At 34.2% G+C, this 26,426-nt stretch overlaps 2 protein-coding genes across 2 annotated transcripts in view; both read right to left on the bottom strand.

Moving 5' to 3' along the window:
- LOC145734306 (semaphorin-2A-like) overlaps positions 1-26,426 on the bottom strand; it is a 261,310-nt gene that overhangs the window by 170,485 nt on the left and 64,399 nt on the right.
- LOC145733618 (alpha1,4-N-acetylgalactosaminyltransferase 1-like) lies at positions 9,881-15,113 on the bottom strand. Its single transcript, XM_081986520.1, has 4 exons — positions 14,644-15,113; positions 10,608-10,782; positions 10,311-10,553; positions 9,881-10,258 (listed from the first exon to the last, which is right to left on the bottom strand). Exons 1-4 carry the CDS (start codon positions 14,990-14,992, stop codon positions 9,949-9,951), a joined length of 1,077 nt encoding a protein of 358 aa, XP_081842646.1. The 5' UTR covers positions 14,993-15,113; the 3' UTR covers positions 9,881-9,948.

The following is a 26,426-nucleotide window of genomic DNA, read 5'->3' as shown; positions in this document are numbered from 1 at the left end:
TTACAGCCCCATGGAGCCAAATTTGACAGTTCTCACGTTAAGAAACCCTTGTATACTTTTCCTAAGTCACGTGACAGCTGTCATAACTGTCAAAGCCCGTTCACCAGTGACCTGAAATTATAAAATTTAGAAATAGTTGCTTATTTCAGAAAATACACTGGAAGAGTTGTGTTTAAAGCACCATAAAGCCAAATTTAACAATTGGGACGTTAAGAAACACTTTTATACTTTTCTGACGTCACGTGACAGCTGTCATAACTGTCAAAGCCCGTTCACCAGTGACGTGAAATTATAAAATTTAGAAATAGTTGCTTATTTCAGGAAATACACTGGAAGAGTTGCGTTTAAAGCACCATAAAGCCAAATGTAACAATTGGGACGTTAAGAAACCCTTGTAAACTATTCTTAAATCACGTGACAGCTGTTATAACTATCAAAGCCCGTTCACCAGTGACCTGAAATTATAAAATTTAGAAATAGTTGCTTATTTCAGGAAATACACTGGAAGAGTTGTGTTTAAAGCACCATAAAGCCAAATTTAACAATTGGGACGTTAAGAAACACTTTTATACTTTTCTGACGTCACGTGACAGCTGTCATAACTGTCAAAGTCCGTTCACCAGTGACGTGAAATTATAAAATTTAGAAATAGTTGCTTATTTCAAAAAATACGCTGGAAGTTGTGTTTAAAGCACCATAAAGCCAAATTTAACAGTTGGGACGTTAAGAAACACTTTTATACTTTTCTTAAGTCACGTGACAGCTGTCATAACTTCCAAAACTCACTCGCCAGTGACCTGAAAGTATAAAATGCCTAATAGATTTGGTTGTTTGAGCAATTGCACTGTAAGTTGTGTATACAGGTCCATGGAGCTAAGTTTGTTAGTTTTAACGTGAATAAACACTTTTATACTTTTCTTACGTCACGTGACAGCTGTCATAACTGTCAAAACTCACTCGCCAGTAACCTGCAAGTATAAAATGCCAAATAGATGTGCTTCTTTGACCAATTGCACTGTAAATTGTGTTTACAGCACCATGAAATCAAATTTGACAGTTCTGACGTTAAAAAACACTTTCATGCTTATGTCACCGCTGTCAAATTCTGCTCCATAGAACTATAAATAGAATATACAATGTGATTTATTTAAGTGGTAGAACTAATTTGGATTAGTACTGTTGCGCCACATCTGATTTTTGACAGCTCTCAGGTGACGTAAGAAAGTGTCACTCACCCTCAAAAATGTCAAACTTGGGGCACTATTGGTGTGTAAATACAAGGTACAACTGTTTTGCGTTTGATAGTTTCATGTCACTGAATAGTGAGTTTTAATGTGTAGCTGTCAAATTTAACGTCTTAAACTGTCATTTAACATGCCAAATTTAATTTATTCTCCTGAAGAGATTCATCAAAGAAACGTGACTTTTTGACAGTTTACAGGTTCACGGCGATATTTAATGAGTTTTGACAGCTGTCAGGTGACTAAAGCTAGTTCAGTTTGTCAAAGTGGCCAATGTTTTTCCTACCACACGAATTAAGAGCTTCTTGAGCTTTTCGACGTTGCCAAAACGACTGAATTAAAAGTTTTGGCTTTGGCAACGTTGATTTGAATGTAATTAGCATCTAACATTTCTGAGCAATTTCTAGTTGTAGTGTCATATAAAATCTAAATGTATGAAATAGAAAACCGCACATAAATCTCCAATACCATTCACCTTTCTTGTGTGGAAGTAAGAGAGAAATCACCGCTTGGCATCGGCGTATTAAATATGGTTGCCCATGAATTATTGGAGCGGCGTTCTCCCAATTTCTAATATTAGAAAATGATTTAAGAGCTTTTCCGTACAGCATAATTCATAAAATTTTCATTGAATGTAACACTACCCCCAGGGACTTGTAGGTTAATCGCGTGTGGGTTGGAGAAACTACATACTTTATGGCAAATGGAAATTAGAGTGCTCATTCCAACAATTACTGCTGTTTTATTTCACTCTAAGTTTGTTTGCATATAGATATATAGTTTCAGGAGCCACTCTACGTAATGATGCATTTTGTCCAGAAAATTTTGATGGATATGCAGTTTTAGTATAGGATTGTCATTTATCAATTATTCCCACACAGAGGACCAAACTCGGTAATTAAGCCAAAACTAGATAGCTGCGCCCATTAAAATTTCCATTTTCGCATCGTTTTAGGCTCTAAATAAAACTAGTATTTTCCCTATAGTTTCCCAAATTACATTTTACCACATTTAACATCAAACGGCGATATTACGCATTCGAAACTGACAGAAGCGGTTTATAACAAACAATACTAATTTTCCTGCTGAGCTAAACTGTGAATCAGGCAATTTGGCTCTGCGGTCTACGTATGAGTGTTAATTATCTCTTTCCGGCATGTCAAAACAAAACGCTTGATATTTTCGGTTATTTGGGTATGCGTTTTACATATCAATTGATTGAAAATTGTCACGCAAAGCTGGAAAAACACGGTATATACAAAGTTGACAAGCAAATTTACAGAATCTGTTATGTCAATCACTTTGAAATTTGTGGAAATAGTGTATAATTGTCTTAAAATGTTATTTATACTAAAACACAATTTTACTGTTTGAAGTTTACATATTCGAACATTTCTTGACCAGTTACAAGCCAGAATCTGCAATTTACGCAAATGCTAACTGATGAGAAAAAAGTTTCATTGTTGCTCTTTTCACAACATTTTTCAGTTTCTTTTAAATTTATGTCAAAATCCACTTAAATCCATTTTCTTGTAAGCTCTTAAAAATACTAACCATTTAAGATTTATGATCAAAGAGGACGAGAAAAAATTGATGGAATAATTTAAGTTACAAAACCCTTTCCAAGACATTTCGAGCGAAGATATTCCCATATTTCAAAGTGGGCTTCTCGTATAACATCTTTATCTATTACATATATTTGGTAGGAGCGACAAGAAACGAATTTTCCCTTTTTACTGAGGTTATCCCTTAATCCTCCGGAGTGAGTTTAAACCGGACGATATAAGTCACGATCACGGCTGTTTCCGGTGGCCGACGAGTGGCGCTCTGTTGATAGACGCACTATTTGTCCTTTCGCCCTATTTTGCGCACTCTAATGCTCTCTGATTAATTTTTCCTTTCAGAGGAAATTCTCCTGCGTCTCAAGAATGAAAGTCGCTATATTTTTCTTCCATTCTTCGTATATTACTTCTGATTTTTCATAAGGAAAAGTTCGTACTACGGGCCACTTTTTCTGTATTAACTCCGGAAAATTGGAAAATAACTTTAGTGCGACCAGGAATTGAACAGATTATGATGCCTTTCAGACTCTCCATGTGACTGTATCGTATAATCCCAGCTTTTCACCACTTTAAATTATCCCTATACAGGGTGGTCCAGTTTTAAATGTGCTTCCTAAGGAAAATACAATCTTTCAAATTTCTGTTTTAAAAATCGGTTTTTTGTCATAACTGTCAGACCGTTGGAGCAATATTGATCAAATTTGGAACAAGCACTTTATTACACGTTATTACGGTCAAAGACCCAAAACTAACCTAACCCAACTTAAAAATTGTCTTGGAAACGGAAAATTCACTTAAGAAGTTTAAAAAATATTATTGTAGCCAGTTTTCATAGTTTTCAGACAAACTAAAAGACTTTAGTTTTGAAAATTGAATTAGAAAAGATAAAAATTTCAGAAGCTTAAAAATTGTGTTTGTAACTAGTTTTCATGCAAATCGAGAGACTTTAATACTAAAAATTGACTTGTAGACATAAAAACTACTTTTTTAAGAATTTGTTACTACAAATTCATACATTTAAACCTTAAAAATTGACTTGAACCCCAAAATGTAACTGAACTAATGAAAAGTGACATCAGAAGCTTAAAATTTGCATTTGAAGTAAGTTTTCATAATTTGAAGACAAATTTCAATATTTTAGTCTTGAAAATAGTCTTAGATGCAGGACATTAACATTAAATTCATGAAAATTGTCTTGAAAACGAACTTTTCGTGCTTTTTACTTTGCTTTTCATTTTCTTCGAATTCTGGACTATTTTTAGTGCTTCAAAACTGCCTTCAGCTTGGAAAATCGAGTTTCAAGACTATCTTCACCAAGTTATTGACATAGCAAACTTAAAAAACAATTTTTACATTCTTCATAGACTTAAAATAGCATTCCAAGCTTTGTGACTATTAAATCGACTTCTAGACACCTCAGTGCTAAAAATGTGGGTATTTCTTAATAAACTAGACTGTTTTTAGTGTTTTAAGGCTGTTTTCAGTGCCTCAAATCGAGTTTCAAGACTATCTTTACAAAGTTTTTGACTTATCAGGCCTAAAAGCCAGTTTGTCCACTGACCATAATCTTGAAAATGTTATTTCAAGCTTCTTCCCTATTAAATTGACTTCTACACTCATAGGTGCAATAAATTGTAGCGCCTCTAAGAAATTCAGACTGTTTTTAGTGCTTTTTAAGACTGAAAAATCGAGTTAAGACTATTTCCAAAAGTCTCTTCAGTAATTAAAGTAACAAATGTTGGTACCAAATGCTACAATAATAGTCTTGAGAACTAATTTTTAGAAATAAAATAGTCCGAAAATTTAATTTACTTCTAGACTTGTTGTCCAGTCCAGAAAATTCACTTGTACACCAATTAAAGTCTTGAAAATATACTTTTGGACTCTCTTTAGTCCTAGTAAAGTCAGTTCTAGCATTAAAAGTCAACTTTTATATTATTTTTAGTAGTAAAAAATGAGTTTCATGCACAATACAATCTTTGTCTTGATTTCCGGACTTTTTTTAGTTCTTGAATGCCAGTTTCAGACACTCAACCAGGATGGCAGTCTGAGAAAGCGAATCATAAGACCATTCCTAATAGTAAAAAGCAAGTTTTTAGACTATTCAGTACAAATTTGGACTTTCACAAGTCTTGGATGTTCAGTTACTATAAAACGATTTTTTAAATGGAAATTTGGAGGACTGTATCTTCCTTAGGAAACCTTTTTCAGAAAAATGACATAATGCAAGTCAACTTATTTTTTGATTGGCTATCAAATGGTGAATTATTGACACTTAAAACTGGACCATCCCATGTTTTTTAACGGGATTAAATCGTTAACCAGTTCTTCGGAATAAGCACAAAAACAAATTTTTCAAATTTCCAGTTTCATCGCAGGCGCCTCCAAACTCGATTTAATCTCTTCGTCACATTCCCTCGTCTACGCTCGCTATAAAGAATAATTGCGCATTTATTTTTTCCTCAAACTTTTTCCAGATTAAATATGCTAAAAGGTTGTAAAGGCGCTCCACCGAAATTCAATTTTCATGCTTTTGAATTTCAAACATCAAAGGTAGGACGACCCTATCACCCCCTTCCTGGGCCTGAGCGCTTGCCTAGTTCGGAATTACATTTTTAGAGAGTTATGCATTTTCAATGTTGCTGATGTCAAATACGGCGATTGAATTGAATATTTTTCGTTTGCGGAACACATCCTCGGTCCCAAGAAGTCAAGTTTGCCTGTAATCCTGGAAAATTTTACCTTTTGAAATTTTAATAGAACCGATTGGCTGAGGTGGGACCGTTTTATGCAATCTCCATTCAGTTGAAGGGTAAGTGGGCCTAAACTCATTTTTCTATACAGTGATCTTTAGTGCATTTCCATTTCAATACCTAATTTATCTACAAACTGATTTAAAACATCAAATATATTCTGCAAAAGGTCAAGAAGACTGGTAAATGTTAAAAGCGTCGTAAAAATAAAAGTTCAAACTAGGGTTATAGGATAATTAGCTTCCTAAGGAAAAATGTCCTAAATGAAACATTTGACCGCTAAAAAAAAACAAGAACAGTTTATAAAATGTAACATAACCGTGAAAAGGAAAATAAAATTAGGACGTATGCGAACAAAAGCCTTTAACAAGATTTTCTTGACGCGTCTTTCAATCAGACTTTCCCGAAAGTGAGTTACGGAGCTGTTTTCCCGAACGAAGGGATTGCCAGTTTCCGGGACAGGAAAATACTTTTCTCCTTAAGCCCAACATGGAGATGTTAACGTGTCTATTATGTGCTTCTTTCTAAAGTTGATTTATTCGATACACATCTATAAAGAATCATTTAAAAATTGCATCAAAGTTTGGTTCTTGGACCTGCAGATCTACAAAACACTTTTTTTTTAATACTAAATCTTTAAGGTACACTTCATCGACACTGACTTTAACCACTTTCCTTTATAATTCAATATTTGAAGATGTAAATTCTAGTAAAGGCTATTAACGTTGACAGTTTCGTTTTCGAGGGGACAAGAAGGGAGTGGTTGAAAGGGAAGTTTGAATATTCGGTGTTAATGGCGACAAACTTGGTTTATTATTATTAGTGGGTTTGACAACGACCTTAATGTACTTTTTCTTGTAATAGTAAATTAATTTTTTGAGTTTGTATTTCATTTAGAATTAAGTGTGTTGTTGTCTACAGGGTGTCACAGAATAACTGTTTCTAATGATAGAGGGCACTCAAATAAAACAACAACACAATAATAACAGTGACAAAATAAATGGTAAATCTTAGAATTACAATTTTTCAGCAAATAAGTCTAATTAAATAAAGCAATTTTTGAAAAAAATATGATTTTAGTACATTGTCATTTTACGTTTTGTAAATTAGTCTTTATTAGATTAATATTATTTCCGGACATTATAGTTCATTATTTATGAATTAGTACTTCACTCTAATAAACAATGATCTTGAAAATAAGTAAGTAGTTATTCTATGACACCCTGTATAGAGCTAGAAACCGAGTTTTGGTTCATTTTGTAATTAACGTTGAATGAAATTGATTATTAAAAATTGGAAAAATGCAATTGATCCACAACAACTCCAGAAAGATTCTAATGACCAGCAGAAAGTATATTTATATCAAAGAGCCTTTGATATGGATTTGATTGTGGAAAAGTGTACAAAAATTTTGTTAGATTAAGGTTTTTGCAATATCGGATTGAAATCAATCAAATAGACGTTTTTCTACTAATTTCAGCCTGAAAAATATGAATCCGGTGCTAGTTTAATAATAATAATAGAATTAAATTTTTGACATTTTTTGACACTTTTAAAAGCATGGCACCCTTAAGGGCTGCTTTCTTCTATGTGATCTTAAAAAAATTGCGATCTTCTTTCCAAAAGAATTTGCTCGGTCAAAAAAACAACTTTAAAAATTCTACATTTTTTCAAAAAAATTTATGGGTACCACCCTTCAAAATTTCTGGTTTTTATTTTTTTACGGCCAAACGGTGTACCGGACTGAAAAGTGTAAATTTTGTAAAAAAGTGTTTTAAATTTTATACCTCTAGCTTTAACCGTTACTGCGATATTTGCAAAAATTTATGAAAAAAGTTAAAGTCAACTTTGACGCCCTCTAGCGGCCAAACAGTGCAACTTAGCTTGGTTCTGTCAGCGTCACGTGATAGCCCCATTCATTAGCTTTCTTTTGTTATTTAGTGTGTATATACAGAATGTTTCGTTTTCGATGTACAGGGTGCTGCATTTTCGATGGTTTTACGGGGTACAGAGAAAACGGTAATAGATAGAAAAATAGTAGCATAGGTGTTCTGATCTCTTTTTCTGAGCTGAGATGACTGGCGAAAAGTGGGCGGCGCAAACTTCTTTTGTTTCAAAGATACGGGGGGCTTTTGATGGGGGTTCCAAAATTGGTCATTTTGGAACCCCCTCTGTATTTCATTTGCTATGAAAGTTATCAAAAAAGGAAAAACGGTTTCCGGCAGAAGTTTTGAAGTAGAATCCAATGGCGTAGTCAGTTTTTTTCTATTACGTTTAGTTTCTGACATATGACAGTAAGTTATATTTTTTTAACTGGAACACCCTATATATTTTTAGTTCATTAAATTCTGTTGATTTTTACTTTTTCAACGGTGTATTAAAACATATAAGTTTGTAAACGTTAATCTTGGTAATTAGAAAAAAAGCGTTTCCTTAACAAAAAAGTGCTAAATAATATGTATAAAAATACCCACAGTCGAAAGAAAATTTGGCTATGTTCATATTAACATGTTACATGTCGTTTATAAACAGTTTTTTCAACTTCCACCTTAAAAATAGTAGAAAATAGAAATAGCCACTTTTCTTATTAAAGTGACGGTAGAACTGTTTGTAACTTAGATTTTTAATAAGATTTATTAAAAATATTTAATTTTCTGATGTGTTAGTTTATATGATTTCCGATTTTGTTTGGTATTTTAGAGATTGGCCTTTTTTTAGCTTAGCAAAGGTCTTTTTTTAAAATAACAGGATTAACGTCTACAAACTTATATGTTGTAATACACCGTTGAAAAGGTAAAAATCAACAGAATTAAATGACGTAAAAATATATAGGATGTTCCATTTAAAAAAATATAACTTACTGTCATATGTCAGAAAATAAACGTAATAGAAAAAAACTGACTACGCCATTGAATTCTACATGAAAACTTCTACCGGGAACCGTTCTTCCTTTTTTGATAACTTTAAGAGCAACTGAAATACTGAAGATGTTAAAAAATTACCAATTTTTGAAAACCCCCCGTATCTTTGAAACAAAAGAAGTTTGCGCAGCCCACTCTTCTCCAGTTATCTCAGCTCAAAATGCAGCACCCTGTACAAGTAATTGTCAAATTTTAGTTTTTGAGAAACAATAATATATGATGACGGTTTTCTGTTCCACGTAAGTTCAACAAAATTACAATGGAAAAAATTAGTAAAATAGTTTTATTATTTTCTCAAATTTTCAAATTTAATTCAAAACTTAAAGGATTATACTTGGTTAAAAACATTTTTTAGTACTAGCAAACTTATACATTACATTCTAACACTAAACTTTTGCTGACGCTGTACAACATTTCTAAACCGCAAACTCGCTTCTTGTAATTTAACTTTTCGTACAGCAGAACAAAGTTTTTGCCTGATGTAAAACTGAAACTTAACGATTTATGTTCGTTCAGGTACAATGACCATACATTGTTTACATTTTGCGAAACCAATAAGAGTCTTGCCAAGAAAGTAGTGCTTGCTAGACTAAATGGGATGCTTTATGCCAGTTGGAAACCGTCCAACACAGGACCCGAATAGCAGCTGGGTTTTTATTACACAAAAACTGGATGAGTTATGGTATGGGCTTTTTTTCCCTGAGAAAGGAATCTGGTAATTAGTTATAGTGGCGTTGCTCCCGAAAAACGATATGTGTGTTAATGGGGCATGTTTTGGAAAATATCCAGCAGAAACTCATGATCCGATTAAGGGTCGTGTTTTTCCGCTAAATAGTGGAAGACGTCGTGACAAGCGAAACATTGTGAAAAATGTGCCAGTGGATCGCCGATAGTATTTAAGAGCCGAGACTGGAAATTAATGTTGGCTTAATGGAAGAAATTTCTACTCGGCGACCGAATAAATTGCATTAACACAACAGCCTTGCAGAATCAATCTAACGTTCCTATTGAATTATCGTTTTCCAATGCTTAGATTTAACCTTAAATTGAGTAATTCAATCGTGATATTACATGTTACAATGAAAATTAATGTTGGGAAATCTAATAATTCGTCTCGAGAGCAAATTTAGAAAAATGTCCTCCATTTAAATAACGAGCCCAGAGGAAATCCGTGTAATTTCCTTGCGTAACACAAACTTCCACCCTTGAAAAAATTCAGGTAATAAACCAAATTTAGACACAGAGCACGAGCTAACTAAGCAATTATATCTCGGGATCTGCTCCGCCTGCTTCATATTTATATATCCTAATAAAGAAAATAAAAGACGGGGAATTACGAATGCACTGGGCACGAAACCTGATTTAAAAAAAGCAGGAGGGTGCGATTCAATTAAAGACAAAAATTACACGTCACAACCATTCTTTGGCTTTGATATAGTGGGGCATAAATGTTGTAACTTCTTGAACAGCATTAAAAAAATTCATCAACTTGTTGTACAACACTGGGACAATACTTTGTAGCAAAATACATATAAGGTATTCGAGTATCGGATTTACGAATAACAGTATTGAAACTAAGTTTATTCCACACGTGTATCAAGTAGCTGCTTTCTTCAGCAAATTCCACTATTGCATCTGTAAGACTGGAATTCAGGAACCATTCCCATCTCTGATATGGTATTAGGTAGAAACCTGAAGGTGGAATTATTCGAAACTCTTCGCAAATCCCAAAACGTATTATAAAACTGGTATCAAAGTCCGGACAATGTCGAAATATGTTCCTAATTATTTAAATTAACTAAAACCACAAAGTTTGGTTATAAATAAACAAACCTGGTTATGAGCTGGGGTCCATTAGAACCCCACTGTTTTCCTTCAAAGTTTTTACTCAAATCCTCCAAACACTCAACAGTATAGTTATGACCTTTACCAAATCGACTGAAACCCATAACTCCATTAGCCACCAAGTCTGCAGATTGTGCCCCACCAAAATTGAGTGGCAGCTCATCCAAGTTTTTGAGTACAATCACATCCAAATCAAGGTAAATACCTCCAAATTTCCACAGGGTAAGCAATCTTGAAAAAACAACCTTTGTTAGAGCATCTACTGGTAGGATTTTAACCTCTAACCTCAAAATATCACTAGTGTGGGCTATGGGATAGATGGATTCCTTGATTTTCCCGGTAGTCCACAAGTTTTCCACTGGAGAACCTTTAATGTATCTTCTAACATTGAAATGTAAAATTTTGATATTTGGGTAGCGGCTAAGTACATTTAGCATCCTGTCCGATTCTGTGTTTTCATCTACAAAATTTTTGTATCCAGTATTATTTTGCACAGTTCACTCTGTATATGAATCCAAAATTGCAAAATTGTAAATCATTTGAAACAATTTTGTGTGCCAGAGGCTTCTGATAGTCATTTTTAAATGCCAGCAGCCTCTGAAACCATCTTAAGCTTGCTAAGAGTGTTTTTAATGTGCCAGAAGCCTTTGATAGCCATTTTCAAATGCCAGAAGCCTCTGAAACCTTCTTAAGCTTGCTATGAGTGTTTTTAATGTACCAGAGGCTTCTGATAGCCATTTTTAAATGCCAAAAGCCTTTGAAACCTTCTTAAGCTTACTAAGAGTGTTTTTAATGTGCCAGAAGCCTTTGATAGCCATTTAGAAGCCTCTGAAACCTTCTTAAGCTTGCTATGAGTGTTTTTAATGTACCAGAGGCTTCTGATAGCCATTTTTAAATGCCAGAAGCCTCTGAAACCTTCTTAAGCTTGCTAAGACTGTTTTTAATGTGCCAGAAGCCTTTGATAGCCATTTTCAAATGCCAGAAGCCTCTGAAACCTTCTTAAGCTTGCTATGAGTGTTTTTAATGTACCAGAGACTTCTGATAGCCATTTTTAAATGCCAAAAGCCTTTGAAACCTTCTTAAGCTTACTAAGAGTGTTTTTAATGTGCCAGAAGCCTTTGATAGCCATTTAGAAGCCTCTGAAACCTTCTTAAGCTTGCTATGAGTGTTTTTAATGTACCAGAGGCTTCTGATAGCCATTTTTAAATGCCAGCAGCCTCTGAAACCATCTTAAGCTTGCTAAGAGTGTTTTTAATGTACCAGAGGCTTCTGATAGCCATTTTTAAATGCCAGAAGCCTCTGAAACCTTCTTAAGCTTGCTAAGACTGTTTTTAATGTGCCAGAAGCCTTTGATAGCCATTTTCAAATTCCAGAAGCCTCTGAAACCTTCTTAAGCTTGCTATGAGTGTTTTTAATGTACCAGAGGCTTCTGATAGCCATTTTTAAATGCCAAAAGCCTTTGAAACCTTCTTAAGCTTGCTAAGAATGTTTTTAATGTTCCAAAAGCTTCTCAAAGCCATTTTTAAATGCCAGAAGCCTCTGAAACCTTCTTAAGCTTGCTAAGACTGTTTTTAATGTGCCAGAAGCCTTTGATAGCCATTTTCAAATGCCAGAAGCCTCTGAAACCTTCCTAAGCTTGCTAAGAGTGTTTTTAATGTTCCATAGGCTTCTTAAAGCCATTTTTAAATGCCAGAAGCCTCTGAAACCTTCCTAAGCTTGCTAAGACTGTTTTTAATGTGCCAGAAGCCTTTGATAGCCATTTTCAAATGCCAGAAGCCTCTGAAACCTTCTTAAGCTTGCTATGAGTGTTTTTAATGTACCAGAGACTTCTGATAGCCATTTTTAAATGCCAAAAGCCTTTGAAACCTTCTTAAGCTTGCTAAGAGTGTTTTTAATGTGCCAGAAGCCTTTGATAGCCATTTTTAAATGCCAAAAGCCTTTGAAACCTTATTAAGCTTGCTATGAGTGTTTTTAATGTTCCAAAAGCTTCTCAAAGCCATTTTTAAATGCCAGAAGCCTCTGAAACCTTCTTAAGCTTGCTAAGACTGTTTTTAATGTGCCAGAAGCCTTTGATAGCCATTTTCAAATTCCAGAAGCCTCTGAAACCTTCTTAAGCTTGCTATGAGTGTTTTTAATGTACCAGAGGCTTCTGATAGCCATTTTTAAATGCCAAAAGCCTTTGAAACCTTCTTAAGCTTGCTAAGAATGTTTTTAATGTTCCAAAAGCTTCTCAAAGCCATTTTTAAATGCCAGAAGCCTCTGAAACCTTCTTAAGCTTGCTAAGACTGTTTTTAATGTGCCAGAAGCCTTTGATAGCCATTTTCAAATGCCAGAAGCCTCTGAAACCTTCCTAAGCTTGCTAAGAGTGTTTTTAATGTTCCATAGGCTTCTTAAAGCCATTTTTAAATGCCAGAAGCCTCTGAAACCTTCCTAAGCTTGCTAAGACTGTTTTTAATGTGCCAGAAGCCTTTGATAGCCATTTTCAAATGCCAGAAGCCTCTGAAACCTTCTTAAGCTTGCTATGAGTGTTTTTAATGTACCAGAGACTTCTGATAGCCATTTTTAAATGCCAAAAGCCTTTGAAACCTTCTTAAGCTTGCTAAGAGTGTTTTTAATGTGCCAGAAGCCTTTGATAGCCATTTTTAAATGCCAAAAGCCTTTGAAACCTTATTAAGCTTGCTATGAGTGTTTTTAATGTACCAGAGGCTTCTGATAGCCATTTTTAAATGCCAAAAGCCTTTGAAACCTTCTTAAGCTTGCTAAGAATGTTTTTAATGTTCCAAAAGCTTCTCAAAGCCATTTTTAAATGCCAGAAGCCTCTGAAACCTTCCTAAGCTTGCTAAGAGTGTTTTTAATGTTCCATAGGCTTCTCAAAGCCATTTTTAAATGCCAGAAGCCTCTGAAACCTTCTTAAGCTTGCTAAGACTGTTTTTAATGTGCCAGAAGCCTTTGATAGCCATTTTCCAATGCCAGAAGCCTCTGAAACCTTCCTAAGCTTGCTAAGAGTGTTTTTAATGTACCAGAGGCTTCTGATAGCCATTTTTAAATGCCAAAAGCCTTTGAAACCTTCTTAAGCTTGCTAAGAGTGTTTTTAATGTTTCAAAGGCTTCTCAAAGCCATTTTTAAATGCCAGAAGCCTCTGAAACCTTCTTAAGCTTGCTAAGACTGTTTTTAATGTGCCAGAAGCCTTTGATAGCCATTTTCAAATGCCAGAAGCCTCTGAAACCTTCTTAAGCTTGCTATGAGTGTTTTTAATGTACCAGAGGCTTCTGAAAGCCATTTTTAAATGCCAAAAGCCTGTGAAACCTTCTGAAGCTTGCTATGAGTGTTTTTAATGTTCCAAAGGCTTCTCAAAGCCATTTTTAAATGCCAGAAGCCTCTGAAACCTTCTTAAGCATGCTAAAATTTTGATATTCGGGTAGCGGCTAAGTACATTTAGCATCCTGTCCGATTCTGTGTTTTCATCTACAAAATTTTGGTATCCAGTATTATTTTGCACAGTTCATGTCATTCTGTATATGAATCCAAAATTGCAAAATGGTTGTAAATCATTTGAAACAATTTTATACAGAGTGTCCTAGTATTTGTATAGTTGCATAAAACATGGTTTAGAAATGCAGGGGTATTAAAAATTATGTAGCAACACAAAAACAAATCTAATTTAACGTAGAATCGAAACATTTGCATGTCTACAAGGTGATTCTAGTTATGTAGGTTGATAAATGTGGAAAAGTTACTTAAAATTCGTCAAAAAAGTACAGAAATGACAGAAGAGAAAAACAAGGAAAAGCTAATTGACGGTTATGACAAAGTAAATATTAAAATGTTAAGCAATTGAAAAGAAATGATAGACACTTTGTGGAAAACAAAAAATGGTAAATCTAAATAATATTTACTTAGATAAAGTATACTTACACTGAGATAAAGACAATCAATGCTTGTAAAGAGTGACAAAGATGTAAGAAAGGACTAAGATATGTTCAAATGAGGCGTTAAGCAACTAGAAAGAGATAATAGACTTTTTGACAAAAATAAAAGTAGCTAAATAGAGCAAAATGCTGTTGGGGTTTAGAGAATACAAACAAAAATAGATTTAAGCATTTACGTTGATTCGACCCAACGAATAAAGCCTGAAAATACGAAAATCAATTGTAAATTTGTAATACTTTGTAGTCCAAGATTGAAAGTTACTTGTATAGAATCGTTTAACTTTAACTTGGACTTATAATACAACGAGCCCTTAAAATATCAGTAGAATATTGTTATAATACGTTGGTTTACTTACTTATATTTTTTAAATCTAACTAATTCCAACCCTTACCTTTAATTACACCAGGAGAGGCAAACAATAAATAAACATTCATATGCGGGTTTAATCTTGCAGCACTTTCAACGGCACATGCTTGCCTAGCCCTGATAAACAACTTTCCCATTTTATATGAATTACACGTAGTTTCGAGGAAAAATATGTTCCTTTTGCTCTCGTCTGGTGGATTATCGGATATATCCGGCAACGTTTCTTTCCATTTCTTCCAATCGTGACAGAACAATTCGTCTGCACTGTCTATGGCCTGTGATGATGGATTTGTTACGTAGAATACTGTCACTAGAATAGTGAAGCAAGCTAGAAGGATGACTATTGAACGGTATCTACGTAGTATAGCAATCATGTCATGTTAAAACAATTCACTTAGCACCGATTTGTTGTTTTGTAACGTTTATCGCTTAAAACTGCGCCACTTCATTGAACACGACATTTTCGACTGTGAAGTGAAATGATTTGGTACGAATTTAAGTTTTACAAAACGACATGACACCAATTACAGTCTAAGGCAATATTTACTTTATTAATACCTTTCTGGCGTCAGTCGTTTATACTATTGTTTAAATATGTTTCTACAAACGCTTTAAAAATTCATCTTCGTGAGTAATAACTATCATTATACATCAAAATTTTGCAACAATATTAGTCAACAAATTTTTTATTTTATTATATTTAATCACTGTTCCTTTTCTTTGTTTATTGGTTGCTTTGATTTTGAAAAGTATTTCAATTAAAAGTACCGAGCAAAACAAAAGCTGATCAAATGCAACTCCAACCACGATTTCGTTGACCTAAAAACAATTTCAGTATCTGCATTGTACAAGAGCACAGAAACAAGGAATCTTATTTTAAAAGTCTTTTTAACAAACGAGCTACGAAAGCTTTAAAGCTGCCACAAGCTCGTAAATTGTATCAGTCCTGCAGTCGAGCACCACGTCGCTTGATACCGGATGCTGGACGTGAGAGGAGCAAAAGCTCTATAGGAAATACTCCCAGAGGGAGTTCAATCTCTAAACCTAAGAGAAACAATCCTAAAAAACACTTTTTTTTTCTTAATTAAGTCTTAAATCAAAAAAATCTATTGAGTGTAAAATGTTATTTGAGCAACCAATGCATTTTTTGTGTCTACGTTGCCAACATTTCCAATGGTCATCAGTGTTCCACTTTCTAGCAAGATACGAGAAAGTCTATTTTGTATTCAAAGGTCGGGCAGTTTCCATTTGAATCGCGCGATGTGTTGTCGAAAATGGCGCGTTTAGAATTTCAGCTAACGTCTTCAAACTGTCAGATCACTATTCGTTCGACAAAGAGAAAAATGCCCAGCATACTGTGCAGTATACAGGCTGTCTCAAATTCGAAATATTTTTGTGCAATAAATTTTTATATGAACTTTTTAGAGGATTTAATTAAATTCAATCAGCGAAATGTGGCTTTTGTTATTTGATGCGAACCGAATACGAGCAAAATAATTCTGACACTAAAACACCCGAGAGGAAAATAAATATTTAATGTAAAATAAAACCACTCAAACGCTGTACCGCGATCTAGATTATAAAATATGGCAAAAATGTGTTTTGCATTTAATATGAACGCAATTCGAAATAGAAATGCGGCAGCGCAAATTTTAAATAATGCAAATTCGGTGGGAAATTTTGTATTTCAACCATTGCCACTGTTAAACAACTTTGTATGACCTTAGTTGATCAAAAATTTTCGATTCAGATTGTATTAGTTACAAGTAATAAATTGATTGAACTGAATTAATATTTGATTTTACCTACAATATCATTAATTAAAGGTTAAATTGTACCAACAAGCCTGTTTGTAATTCAAAGAAGCACACAACAGTTCAGGTGATCTTCAAACACTTTTTAAGGTGAGAAAAATGTCAGAAACTCGACCATTAAGGTATAAAGTCCATTACGGTTACGACTCATAAGCATTCTAAGACTGTTTTTTATGTGCCAGAGGCCTCTGATAGCCATTTTTAAATGCCAGAAGCTTCTGAAACCTTCTTTAACTTGCTAAGAGTGTTTTTAATGTTCCAAAGGCTTCTCAGAGCCATTTTTAAATGCCAAAAGCCTTTGAAACCTTCTTAAGCTTACTAAAAGAGTTTTTAATGTTCCAAAGGCTTCTCAGAGCCATTTTTAAATGCCAAAAGCCTTTGAAACCTTCTTAAGCTTACTAAGAGAGTTTTTAATGTGCCAGAGGCTTCTAATAGCCATTTTTAAATACCAGAAGCCTCTAAAACCTTCTTAAGCTTGCTAAGAGACTGTTTTGAATGTGCCAGAGGTCTCTGGCAGCTATTTTTAGTTGCTAGAACCCTCTGAAACCTTCTTAAGCTTGTTAAGAGTGTTTTTAATGTAATAGAGGCTTCTCAAAGCCATTTTTAATTGCCAGAAGCCTCTGAAACCTTCTTAAGCATGCTAAGACTATTTTTAATGTGGCAGAGGCTTCTGATAGCCATTTTTAAATGTCAGAAGCCTCTAAAACCTTCTTAAGCTTGCTAAGAGACTGTTTTGAATGTGTCAGAGGCCTCTGATAGTTATTTTTAAATGCCAACAGCCTTTAAAACCTTCTTAAGCTGGCTAAGACGGTTTTTAATGTTCCAGAGGTCTTTGGCAACTATTTTTAGTTGCTAGCAGCCTCTGAAACCTTCTTAAGCTTTCTAAGAGTGTTTTTAATGTTCCAAAGGCTTCTCAGAGCCATTTTTAAATGCCAGAAGCCTCCGAAACCTTCCTAAGCCGGCTAAGACTGTTTTTAATGTGCCAGAGGTCTCTGGCAGCTATTTTTAAATGCCAAAAGCCTTTGAAACCTTCTTAAGCTTGCTAAGAGCGTTTTTAATGTACCAGAGGCTTTTGATAGCCATTTTTAAATGCCAGAAGCCTCTAAAACCTTCTTAAGCTTGTTAAGAGACTGTTTTGAATGTGTCAGAGGCCTCTGATAATTATTTTTAAATGCCAACAGCCTTTGAAACCTTCTTAAGCTGGCTAAGACGGTTTTTAATGTTCCAGAGGTCTTTGGCAACTATTTTTAGTTGCTAGCAGCCTCTGAAACCTTCTTAAGCTTTCTAAGAGTGTTTTTAATGTTCCAAAGGCTTCTCAGAGCGATTTTTAAATGCCAGAAGCCTCCGAAACCTTCCTAAGCTGGCTAAGACTATTTTTAATGTGCCAGAGGACTCTGGCAGCTATTTTTAAATGCCAAAAGCCTCTAAAACCTTCTTAAGCTTGTTAAGAGACTGTTTTGAATGTGCCAGAGGCCTCTGATAGTTATTTTTAAATGCCAACAGCCTTTGAAACCTTCTTAAGCTTGCTAAGAACGTTTTTAATGTACCAGAGGCTTCTGATAGCCATTTTTAAATGCCAGAAGCCTCTAAAACCTTCTTAAGCTTGTTAAGAGCCTGTTTTGAATGTGCCAGAGGCCTCTGATAGTTATTTTTAAATGCCAACAGCCTTTGAAACTTTCTTAAGCTGGCTAAGACGGTTTTTAATGTTCCAAAGGCCTCTCAGAGCCATTTTTAAATGCCAGAAGCCTCTGAAACCTTCTTAAGCTTGCTAAGAGTGTTTTTAATGTTCCAAAGGCCTCTCAGAGCCATTTTTAAATGCCAGAAGCCTCCGAAACCTTCTTAAGCTGGCTAAGACTGTTTTTAATGTGCCAGAGGTCTCTGGCAGCTATTTTTAAATGCCTAAAGCCTTTGAAACCTTCTTAAGCTTGCTACGAGCCATTTTTAAATGCCAGAAGCCTCTGAAACCTTCTTCTAAGTTCATATTGATGACAGTTGTCACGTTATTTTAAAACATGTTTCCTGCATATTATTACATCAAAATAAGTGATTTTAGAAGCATCTAAAAATATTAAAGATTTATATTTAAGGGTTTTAGGCAACTTTAAGTTTCCTCAGGAGCCATTTAACCGATTCCTGGATGGTCTGAGGGGTTTTAGAGCTCTCAGAACCATTTTAAAATAATTTTATAGAAGCGTTAGGCAATATTAATAGGTTATTTGTAGAGTTATAACGACTTATGTCAATTTTCAAACTGCTCTAGAGGCTCTAGCTTAGTAATTTTTCGTCTTTTCTTCACTTTGACAGGAATGTAAATGTTTACTGCTAGGATGGCATCCTAGTTTTTTTTTCAAATTTGTAAAGCAGTTTAAATGTCAGAAACAAAAGTGATTCCAGTATATTAAAATTCCAGTAATTTTAATTAAAAATTATGTAGGTAATACTGAATAGATGGAAATGTATAAAATTACGTTTCATAGAAAACTGGAGTTAATAATATCTCGTTCTTGACCCAGTGCTACTGCTAATTTTAATAAAATCCAGGTGACAAAAGGTATGAAGGGAATACGCACAAAGCAAAAACAGGCCTTTGTGAAAACTAAAATTAAAACTTAGGACGCAGCAAACTTTCATCATTAAAAACGGGGAATATGCGAGTTATGACGACCTATACAAAACAAAAGGAAACAACTTTTCCAGGGATAAATAAAGTACAGCAGCGTATCAGGAGGGCAAGTTTCTTAGGGCTTCCTTTTGAGTGCGCGTAAAGTTAACCATAACAATTTCGTGTTTTAATGATCATCTTATCTCGTAATTAGAAGACTGAGCTCTCTCGTTTACGAGCGTCTGCAATTTAGTCCAGGTATGAAGACTTTACAACTTTCAACTTTATTATGTTATAACCCACACTTTGCTGCTAAAGTTACAGGCCACTTGAGGTGAATTTTACATTTTTATCAACTAATTACTCTAAAATTGTTAATAGTTAGTAACACATTTTTAAAATGAAACTGCAAAGAAAACTTTCTTGGAAGATCTCTTTTGGAAATAATTATAAGTTTTCCCATTACGGGTAAAATGCTGCAAAGATGATGTGACAAGTTACCACTGCGGAAAAAGTAGTGGATTTCAGCAAATGGAATGGGGTCCGGAAAATTATTTGCTTTAATAACCGTAAAGTTATTATTTTTTTCTAAGTTACTGCAATGTCTAAACTAGAAACTCTAATTTAAATTCTTGCTGTAGTTTTCCAGATTTCCAAGGGTTATTATTTGTTTCCTGCTACACGACTAATCAGAATCAACTAGCGGGAATTACAATAGACCAAAATGCGCTCGCTTGTATTTCAGTAACGTTCGGAATGTCTTGAAACATTTTACAACTTTACATTTTGCGTCTCGCCATTAAAAGGTTCATCGCAAAATCAACCCCTTGAGGAAATATATACAATGTAGCTACGTGCTCTGCCTGGATATTGTCATTTAGTAATTTATCCTGGCTGCACGTTTTCGGTTATAATACTCGATAATTTTTGGGACATGTTGTTTTGATGTTTTTATTGCACTAATTGTTTAGACAGGAATTAATGATGGTTAACTATTCAAAAATTTTGCAAACTAAATCAAAATCCTTATGTGTTCTGATCCATAAATTTAATATGGAGCTCTTTAATTAAGCAAGAAAGTTAAAGTTAGTTTGCCAACTGACGCTGCATGAGACATAATTAACAATGTTGATGACACAAGATATTTAGGTGGAATTAGATAGTTCCACCAAAATAGTTTTCAAAACAATAAACATCCTCTTTAAATCGAGCAAAATTTCTGCTTATTATTCATGATTTTCCCGCTTCATTTATCACCAATTAAAGGCACATTAGTTGCTAAATTATGCAGCGAGAAAGTTCCAAAATATCCCTTTTAAATTGCAACACTAAGAATCTTTTAATTTCCATCCCGCCGGGCTAAATGAAAAACAATGGGGTTAGGTTTTCGCTCTTTTAATTTTCCGGTATTACGTATTCCTTTTGTCTGCCGGGCATTATTAAATTAGTAATGATGGTAGTGGTAGTGTCTTTACCGGAATGGTTAAATAGACTCAAAAGTAGCGGAAGTAAATAGAACTAGCTGAAATCATTAGTTTTGATGCATAATTTATGAAGAAGGAATTGGTATTTTAGGTTAGGGAGTTATTTTTAAATTGAGTCAGAAATATTTCTGTTCTTGTTTGTCATAGGGGGTTTTGCACCACTTATTTTTGGTTAAAATTTTTTTGAGAATTAGTTTAAAATGGCCAGTGTGTGAATCTTTAGAAAGGTCGCTTATAATGGTGAAAAGCATCTAAATAGCATCGAAAACCAGTCATTTTCTCACTTTAAGTGGGTTTGACAAGCAATTTTTGTCTCTAACTGTCAAACCGTGCAAAAATCAGGGTTTAGAAAAATGTTTTTGCATTATTCGATACAAAACGTGTTTCTGAGATTTATGACAGTTATTTTAAAACAGTGGTCACGTGACTGCCTTAGCTAAATTGTCCTCCAAACACCACGTGATATCTGTGACTAATGACAAAAATGACAAAAATTTGCCTAGAACTTGCAAGCATTACAGTTTAACACAGAGCGCATTCGTTTTCAAGCTCCATAGAGCGAGCATAGCGTTTTTGACGTCACAATCACGTAATTTGGCAAAACCATAATTTTACCAACTACCAAATTACGTCATTGTGACGTCAAAAACGCTCTGCTCGCTCCATGGAGCGTGAAACGAATTTTGACATCGTTTTTCTGCCTGACTGTACCAAATATTTTAGTGTTTTTTCAAGTTATTGGATAGGAAATTTAACGAGGATTCCAAAAATGTGTTTAAAACAGTCACTTTCTTACTCCAAGTCGGTTTAATAGGCGATTTTGTTACTGACTGCCCTTTCAAACTGTGTTTCAACGCAGTTCAAACTTTGACACCTGTTTTTTCACTGACTGTACCAAATCTTGACACGTTTTTTCTAGTTATTGGATAGGAAATTTAACGAGGATTCCAAAAATGTGTTTAAAACAGCCATTTTCTTACTCCAAGTAGGTTTTACAGACGATTTTGTTACTGACTGTCCTTTCAAACTGTGTTTCAACGTAGTTCCAACTTTGACATCTTTTTTCACTGACTGTACCAAATCTTGACATGTTTTTTCAAGTTATTGGATAGGAAATTTAACGAGGATTCCAAAAATGTGTTTAAAACAGTCACTTTCTTACTCCAAGTGGGTTTAATAGGCGATTTTGTTACTGACTGCTCTTTCAAACTGTGTTTCAACGCAGTTCAAACTTTGACACCTTTTTTTTCACTGACTGTACCAAATCTTGACACGTTTTTTCAAGTAATTGGATAGGAAATTTAACGAGGATTCTAAAAATGTGGTTAAAACAGTCATTTTTTTACTCAAAGTAGGTTTTACAGGCGATTTTGTTACTGACTGTCCTTTCAAATTGCGTTTCAACGCAGTTCAAACTTTGACACCTGTTTTTTCACTGACTGTACCAAATCTTGACATGTTTTTTCAAGTTATTGGATAGGAAATTTAACGAGGATTCCAAAAATGTGTTTAAAACAGTCACTTTCTTACTCCAAGTGGGTTTAATAGGCGATTTTGTTACTGACTGCCCTTTCAAACTGTGTTTCAACGCAGTTCAAACTTTGACACCTCTTTTTTCACTGACTGTACCAAATCTTGACACGTTTTTTCAAGTTATTGGATAGGAAATTTAACGAGGATTCCAAAAATGTGTTTAAAACAGTCACTTTCTTACTCCAAGTGGGTTTAATAGGCGATTTTGTTACTGACTGCCCTTTCAAACTGTGTTTCAACGCAGTTCAAACTTTGACACCTCTTTTTTCACTGACTGTACCAAATCTTGACACGTTTTTTCAAGTTATTGGATAGGAAATTTAACGAGGATTCCAAAAATGTTTTTAAAACAGTCACTTTCTTACTCCAAGTGGGTTTAATAGGCGATTTTGTTATTGACTGCCCTTTCAAACTGTGTTTCAACGCAGTTCAAACTTTGACACCTGTTTTTTCACTGACTGTACCAAATCTTGACACGTTTTTTCAAGTTATTGGATAGGAAATTTAACGAGGATTCCAAAAATGTGTTTAAAACAGTCATTTTCTTACTCCAAGTAGGTTTTACAGGCGATTTTGTTACTGACTGCCCTTTCAAAACAGTGTTTCTGTCAAAAATGTGCTTTAAACACAAATCCTCCTAAACCTTAGAAATTTTTTTTTAAATGGGCAGACGCCTCTAAATACTTTAAAAAACGCCCTAAAAATTATAAAAAGACTCTACGAATATTCTAAACCTTACAAACATCGTTTGTAACGCCCAAATACAAATCTAAATACTATCAAAAACATCATTAAATCTACGAAAATCCTAAAAAGGTTAAAAATTTGAGCTATTTATGTTATTTTCTATCGAAAAAATGTCTATTTAATGTCAAAGGACACTAATTAATTATTAATTTAGTATTGACAAACCATTCAATAATAATTGAGATCATCACGCTAAACGTGCCTCGTGACGTCACACTCAATTGTCAATCAAACTTCAATTGCTGATAAATTCGTTAGGCCTTGTCAGAAATAGAAAAAATTTACAAACAAGTGTGCAACGACTCTTTTATCTAGCGGATAGCAAAAAGATCTTAAAACATAAAACTGTGCAGTAATAATAAAAAAACCGCAATCCCTGCAACTGAAGTATTGTTGTAGGAAATAAATTTAAAACCATAAAGCTCTCAGCAGAAAACTGCTCCCAATAATTACAACCAAAGCTGCGATATTTTATTTCGGTTTAACAAGCCAGAATATCAGTTTTGTAAAAATGCATTAGATTACACGTAAAGCTTGATAACGTTTTTAGTTGTCCTTTGTTATTCATTGCCCTTTAACAATGCAAAAAGTTTTAATTTCAAATGCAGACCACATATCCCTCCGGTTGACATATATTCAGATAGGAACGCATATATTGCAAATTTATTTATGGCACTGCGTAATGCAGTTGTTTAAAGTCAAAACAAACATTGTGTTTTAGCTGTGATATGATAAATTTTCCCTCCGGTTGACACGTTTAAATTAACAAGAGTTAATTGGTGCTTTAAAATAATTGGACAAAAAAGCCCTTTTTTAAGTATTGATTCAGTTTTTGTAGAGGCTTTAAAAAGTTGACAATTTGCAAGTAAGATACCGCGAGAACCTCAAAGGGCTATCTGGTCGAAAAGTCATTTCCTGAATACCAAGTAACCTGAAGTTTCATCACATTTCGGCTTTTTCGTTATTCACCCTTACGTTTTGTTTTTGCAACCCGAAATAATCCACTGCCAGCAACTTTCGCCCCCCGTTTTTCAGCGATCCAATTTCCTCTTCTGCCTTTTAACGCTGTTGCCGATACGATCTGAACGGCCGGTTTTTTATTGTCGGCAAACTTCTGGGATTGGTAATTAAAAAAAAAACATTTTATGTGGTCCAACTATCCGAGATAATGAATTTGGAAAGAAATAGTATTTAGTAGTTTTTTATGTAAGAAGGTTTCTTATTTTGCAGTACTTTTATAACTCAATGGTTTTGGTGAAATGACAGTTGACAAATCACATTAGTAGGAAGTCAACATGGGCAGCATTTGTGTAAATCGTAGTTTGTGATTAGTCAAAAAAAGCTGCATTAATTTTTTCTTTGCTTGAACATCTGATAAAAAGTTAGATGCAAATGGGTACTTTCACCTTATTCATACAGGGTGTCCCATAAGTAATGGTAAATAATTTAATAGCGGATTTAAGGGACCAAAATAATTCGATTTAGCTCAACTTACCTTAAAATGTCAACGAAAACAGAAATACAGGGGGTCAAAGTTTTTTTTTTGAAATTGGTCTTTTTGGATAGGAAATTTAACGAGGATTCCAAAAATGTGATTAAAACAGTCATTTTCTTACTCCAAGTGGGTTTTGCAGGCGATTTTGTTACTGACTGTCCTTTCAAACTGTGTTTCAACGCAGTTCAAACTTTGACATGTTTTTTTCACTGACTGTACCAAATCTTGACATGTTTTTTCAAGTTATTGGATAGGAAATTTAACGAGGATTCCAAAAATGTGTTTAAAACAGTCATTTTCTTACTCCAAGTGGGTTTTGCAGGCGATTTTGTTACTGACTGTCCTTTCAAACTGTGTTTCAGCGCAGTTCAAACTTTGACATGTTTTTTTCACTGACTGTACCAAATCTTGACATGTTTTTTCAAGTTATTGGATAGGAAATTTAACGAGGATTCCAAAAATGTGTTTAAAACAGTCATTTTCTTACTCCAAGTGGGTTTTGCAGGCGATTTTGTTACTGACTGTCCTTTCAAACTGTGTTTCAGCGCAGTTCAAACTTTGACACATCTTTTTTCACTGACTATACCAAATTTTGACATGTCTTTTCAAGTTATTGGATAGAAAATTTAACGAGGATTCCAAAAATGTGTTTAAAACAGTCATTTTCTTACTCCAAGTGGGTTTTGCGGGCAATTTTGTTACTGACTGTCGTTTAAAACTGTGTTTCAACGCAGTTCAAACCTTGACATCTTTTTTCACTGACTGTACCAAATCTTGACATATTTTTTCAAGTTATTGGATAGGAAATTTAACGAGGATTCCAAAAATGTGTTTAAAACAGTCATTTTCTTACTCCAAGTGGGTTTTGCAGGCGATTTTGTTACTGACTGTCCTTTCAAACTGTGTTTCAACGCAGTTCAAACTTTGACACATCTTTTTTCACTGACTATACTAAATTTTGACATGTTTTTTCAAGTTGTTGGATAGGAAATTTAACGAGGATTCCAAAAATGTGTTTAAAACAGTCATTTTCTTACTCCAAGTGGGTTTTGCAGGCGATTTTGTTACTCACTGTCCTTTCAAACTGTGTTTCAACGCAGTTCAAACTTTGACACATTTTTTTTTCACTGACTATACCAAATTTTGACATGTTTTTTCAAGTTGTTGGATAGGAAAATTAACGAGGATTAAAAAAATTTGTTTAAAACAGTCATTTTCTTACTACAAGTGGGTTTAACAGGCAATTTTGTTACTGACTGTCCTTTCAAACTGTGTTTCAACGCAGTTCAAACTTTGACACATCTTTTTTCACTGACTGTACCAAATCTTGACATGTTTTTTCAAGTTATTGGATAGGAAATTTAACGAGGATTCCAAAAATGTGTTTAAAACAGTCATTTTCTTACTTCAAGTGGGTTTAACTGGCAATTTTGTTACTGACTGTCCTTAAAAAATATAAATAAATTCTTGACTGTATGAACCTAAATATCATTATGATTCATATTGGTTTGAAAAATACCGTTTGTCCAATAGGCCATTATGACATGACAATTTTTTATATATGCCACTGATCATTATTATATTAAAACACTAAATATGTAAAATACTAATACATTATAAAGAGAATACAGAACTGTAGTAACATTCTTCCATTCTCCTTAATTCTTGCCAAATCATTATCGACTTTTTAGGGTTTTTCCGTGAATTCAGACAAGACAAAGTTTCCATTTTCTTTTGGAGGAAACTCCGATTCTCTTTTTCCCATTTAGAAGTCAATAAAGTTTCGTATAGCTATTTTTATTCCCGTAAATAAGTTTCGCGAAAAGTCTTTTTTGTTCGACCGCTTGACCAAATTCGACTTAGTGCTTTTCGTTTTTCCTCTCCGAGACTGGTTTAGTAACCGTTCCGGTAATTTACGGCTTCGCAATTTAAAATTAGGGGCGGAAAAGTTTCCAAATTTTTATTCTAGAATGCACGCTCCAAAGCTGCTATATCTGGAAGTAAAGCGGTTTTTAATTGAGGCATTCAGGTAAAAATTCCCTAAAACCATACAACCCAAAAATTTATGCTAAAAGTTTTCTGACTTGGGAAAATACTAATTAAACTCCACTACGGTTTTATGTCTACCTTCAC

The sequence above is a fragment of the Ips typographus genome, linkage group LG9 (assembly GCF_016097725.1).
Source record: "Ips typographus isolate SLU linkage group LG9, UJ_Ityp_2.0, whole genome shotgun sequence".
Classification (NCBI taxonomy): Eukaryota; Metazoa; Arthropoda; class Insecta; order Coleoptera; family Curculionidae; genus Ips; species Ips typographus.
The sequence above is the reverse complement of the archived record's forward strand: the minus strand, read 5'-3'. Positions and strand labels throughout refer to the sequence as shown.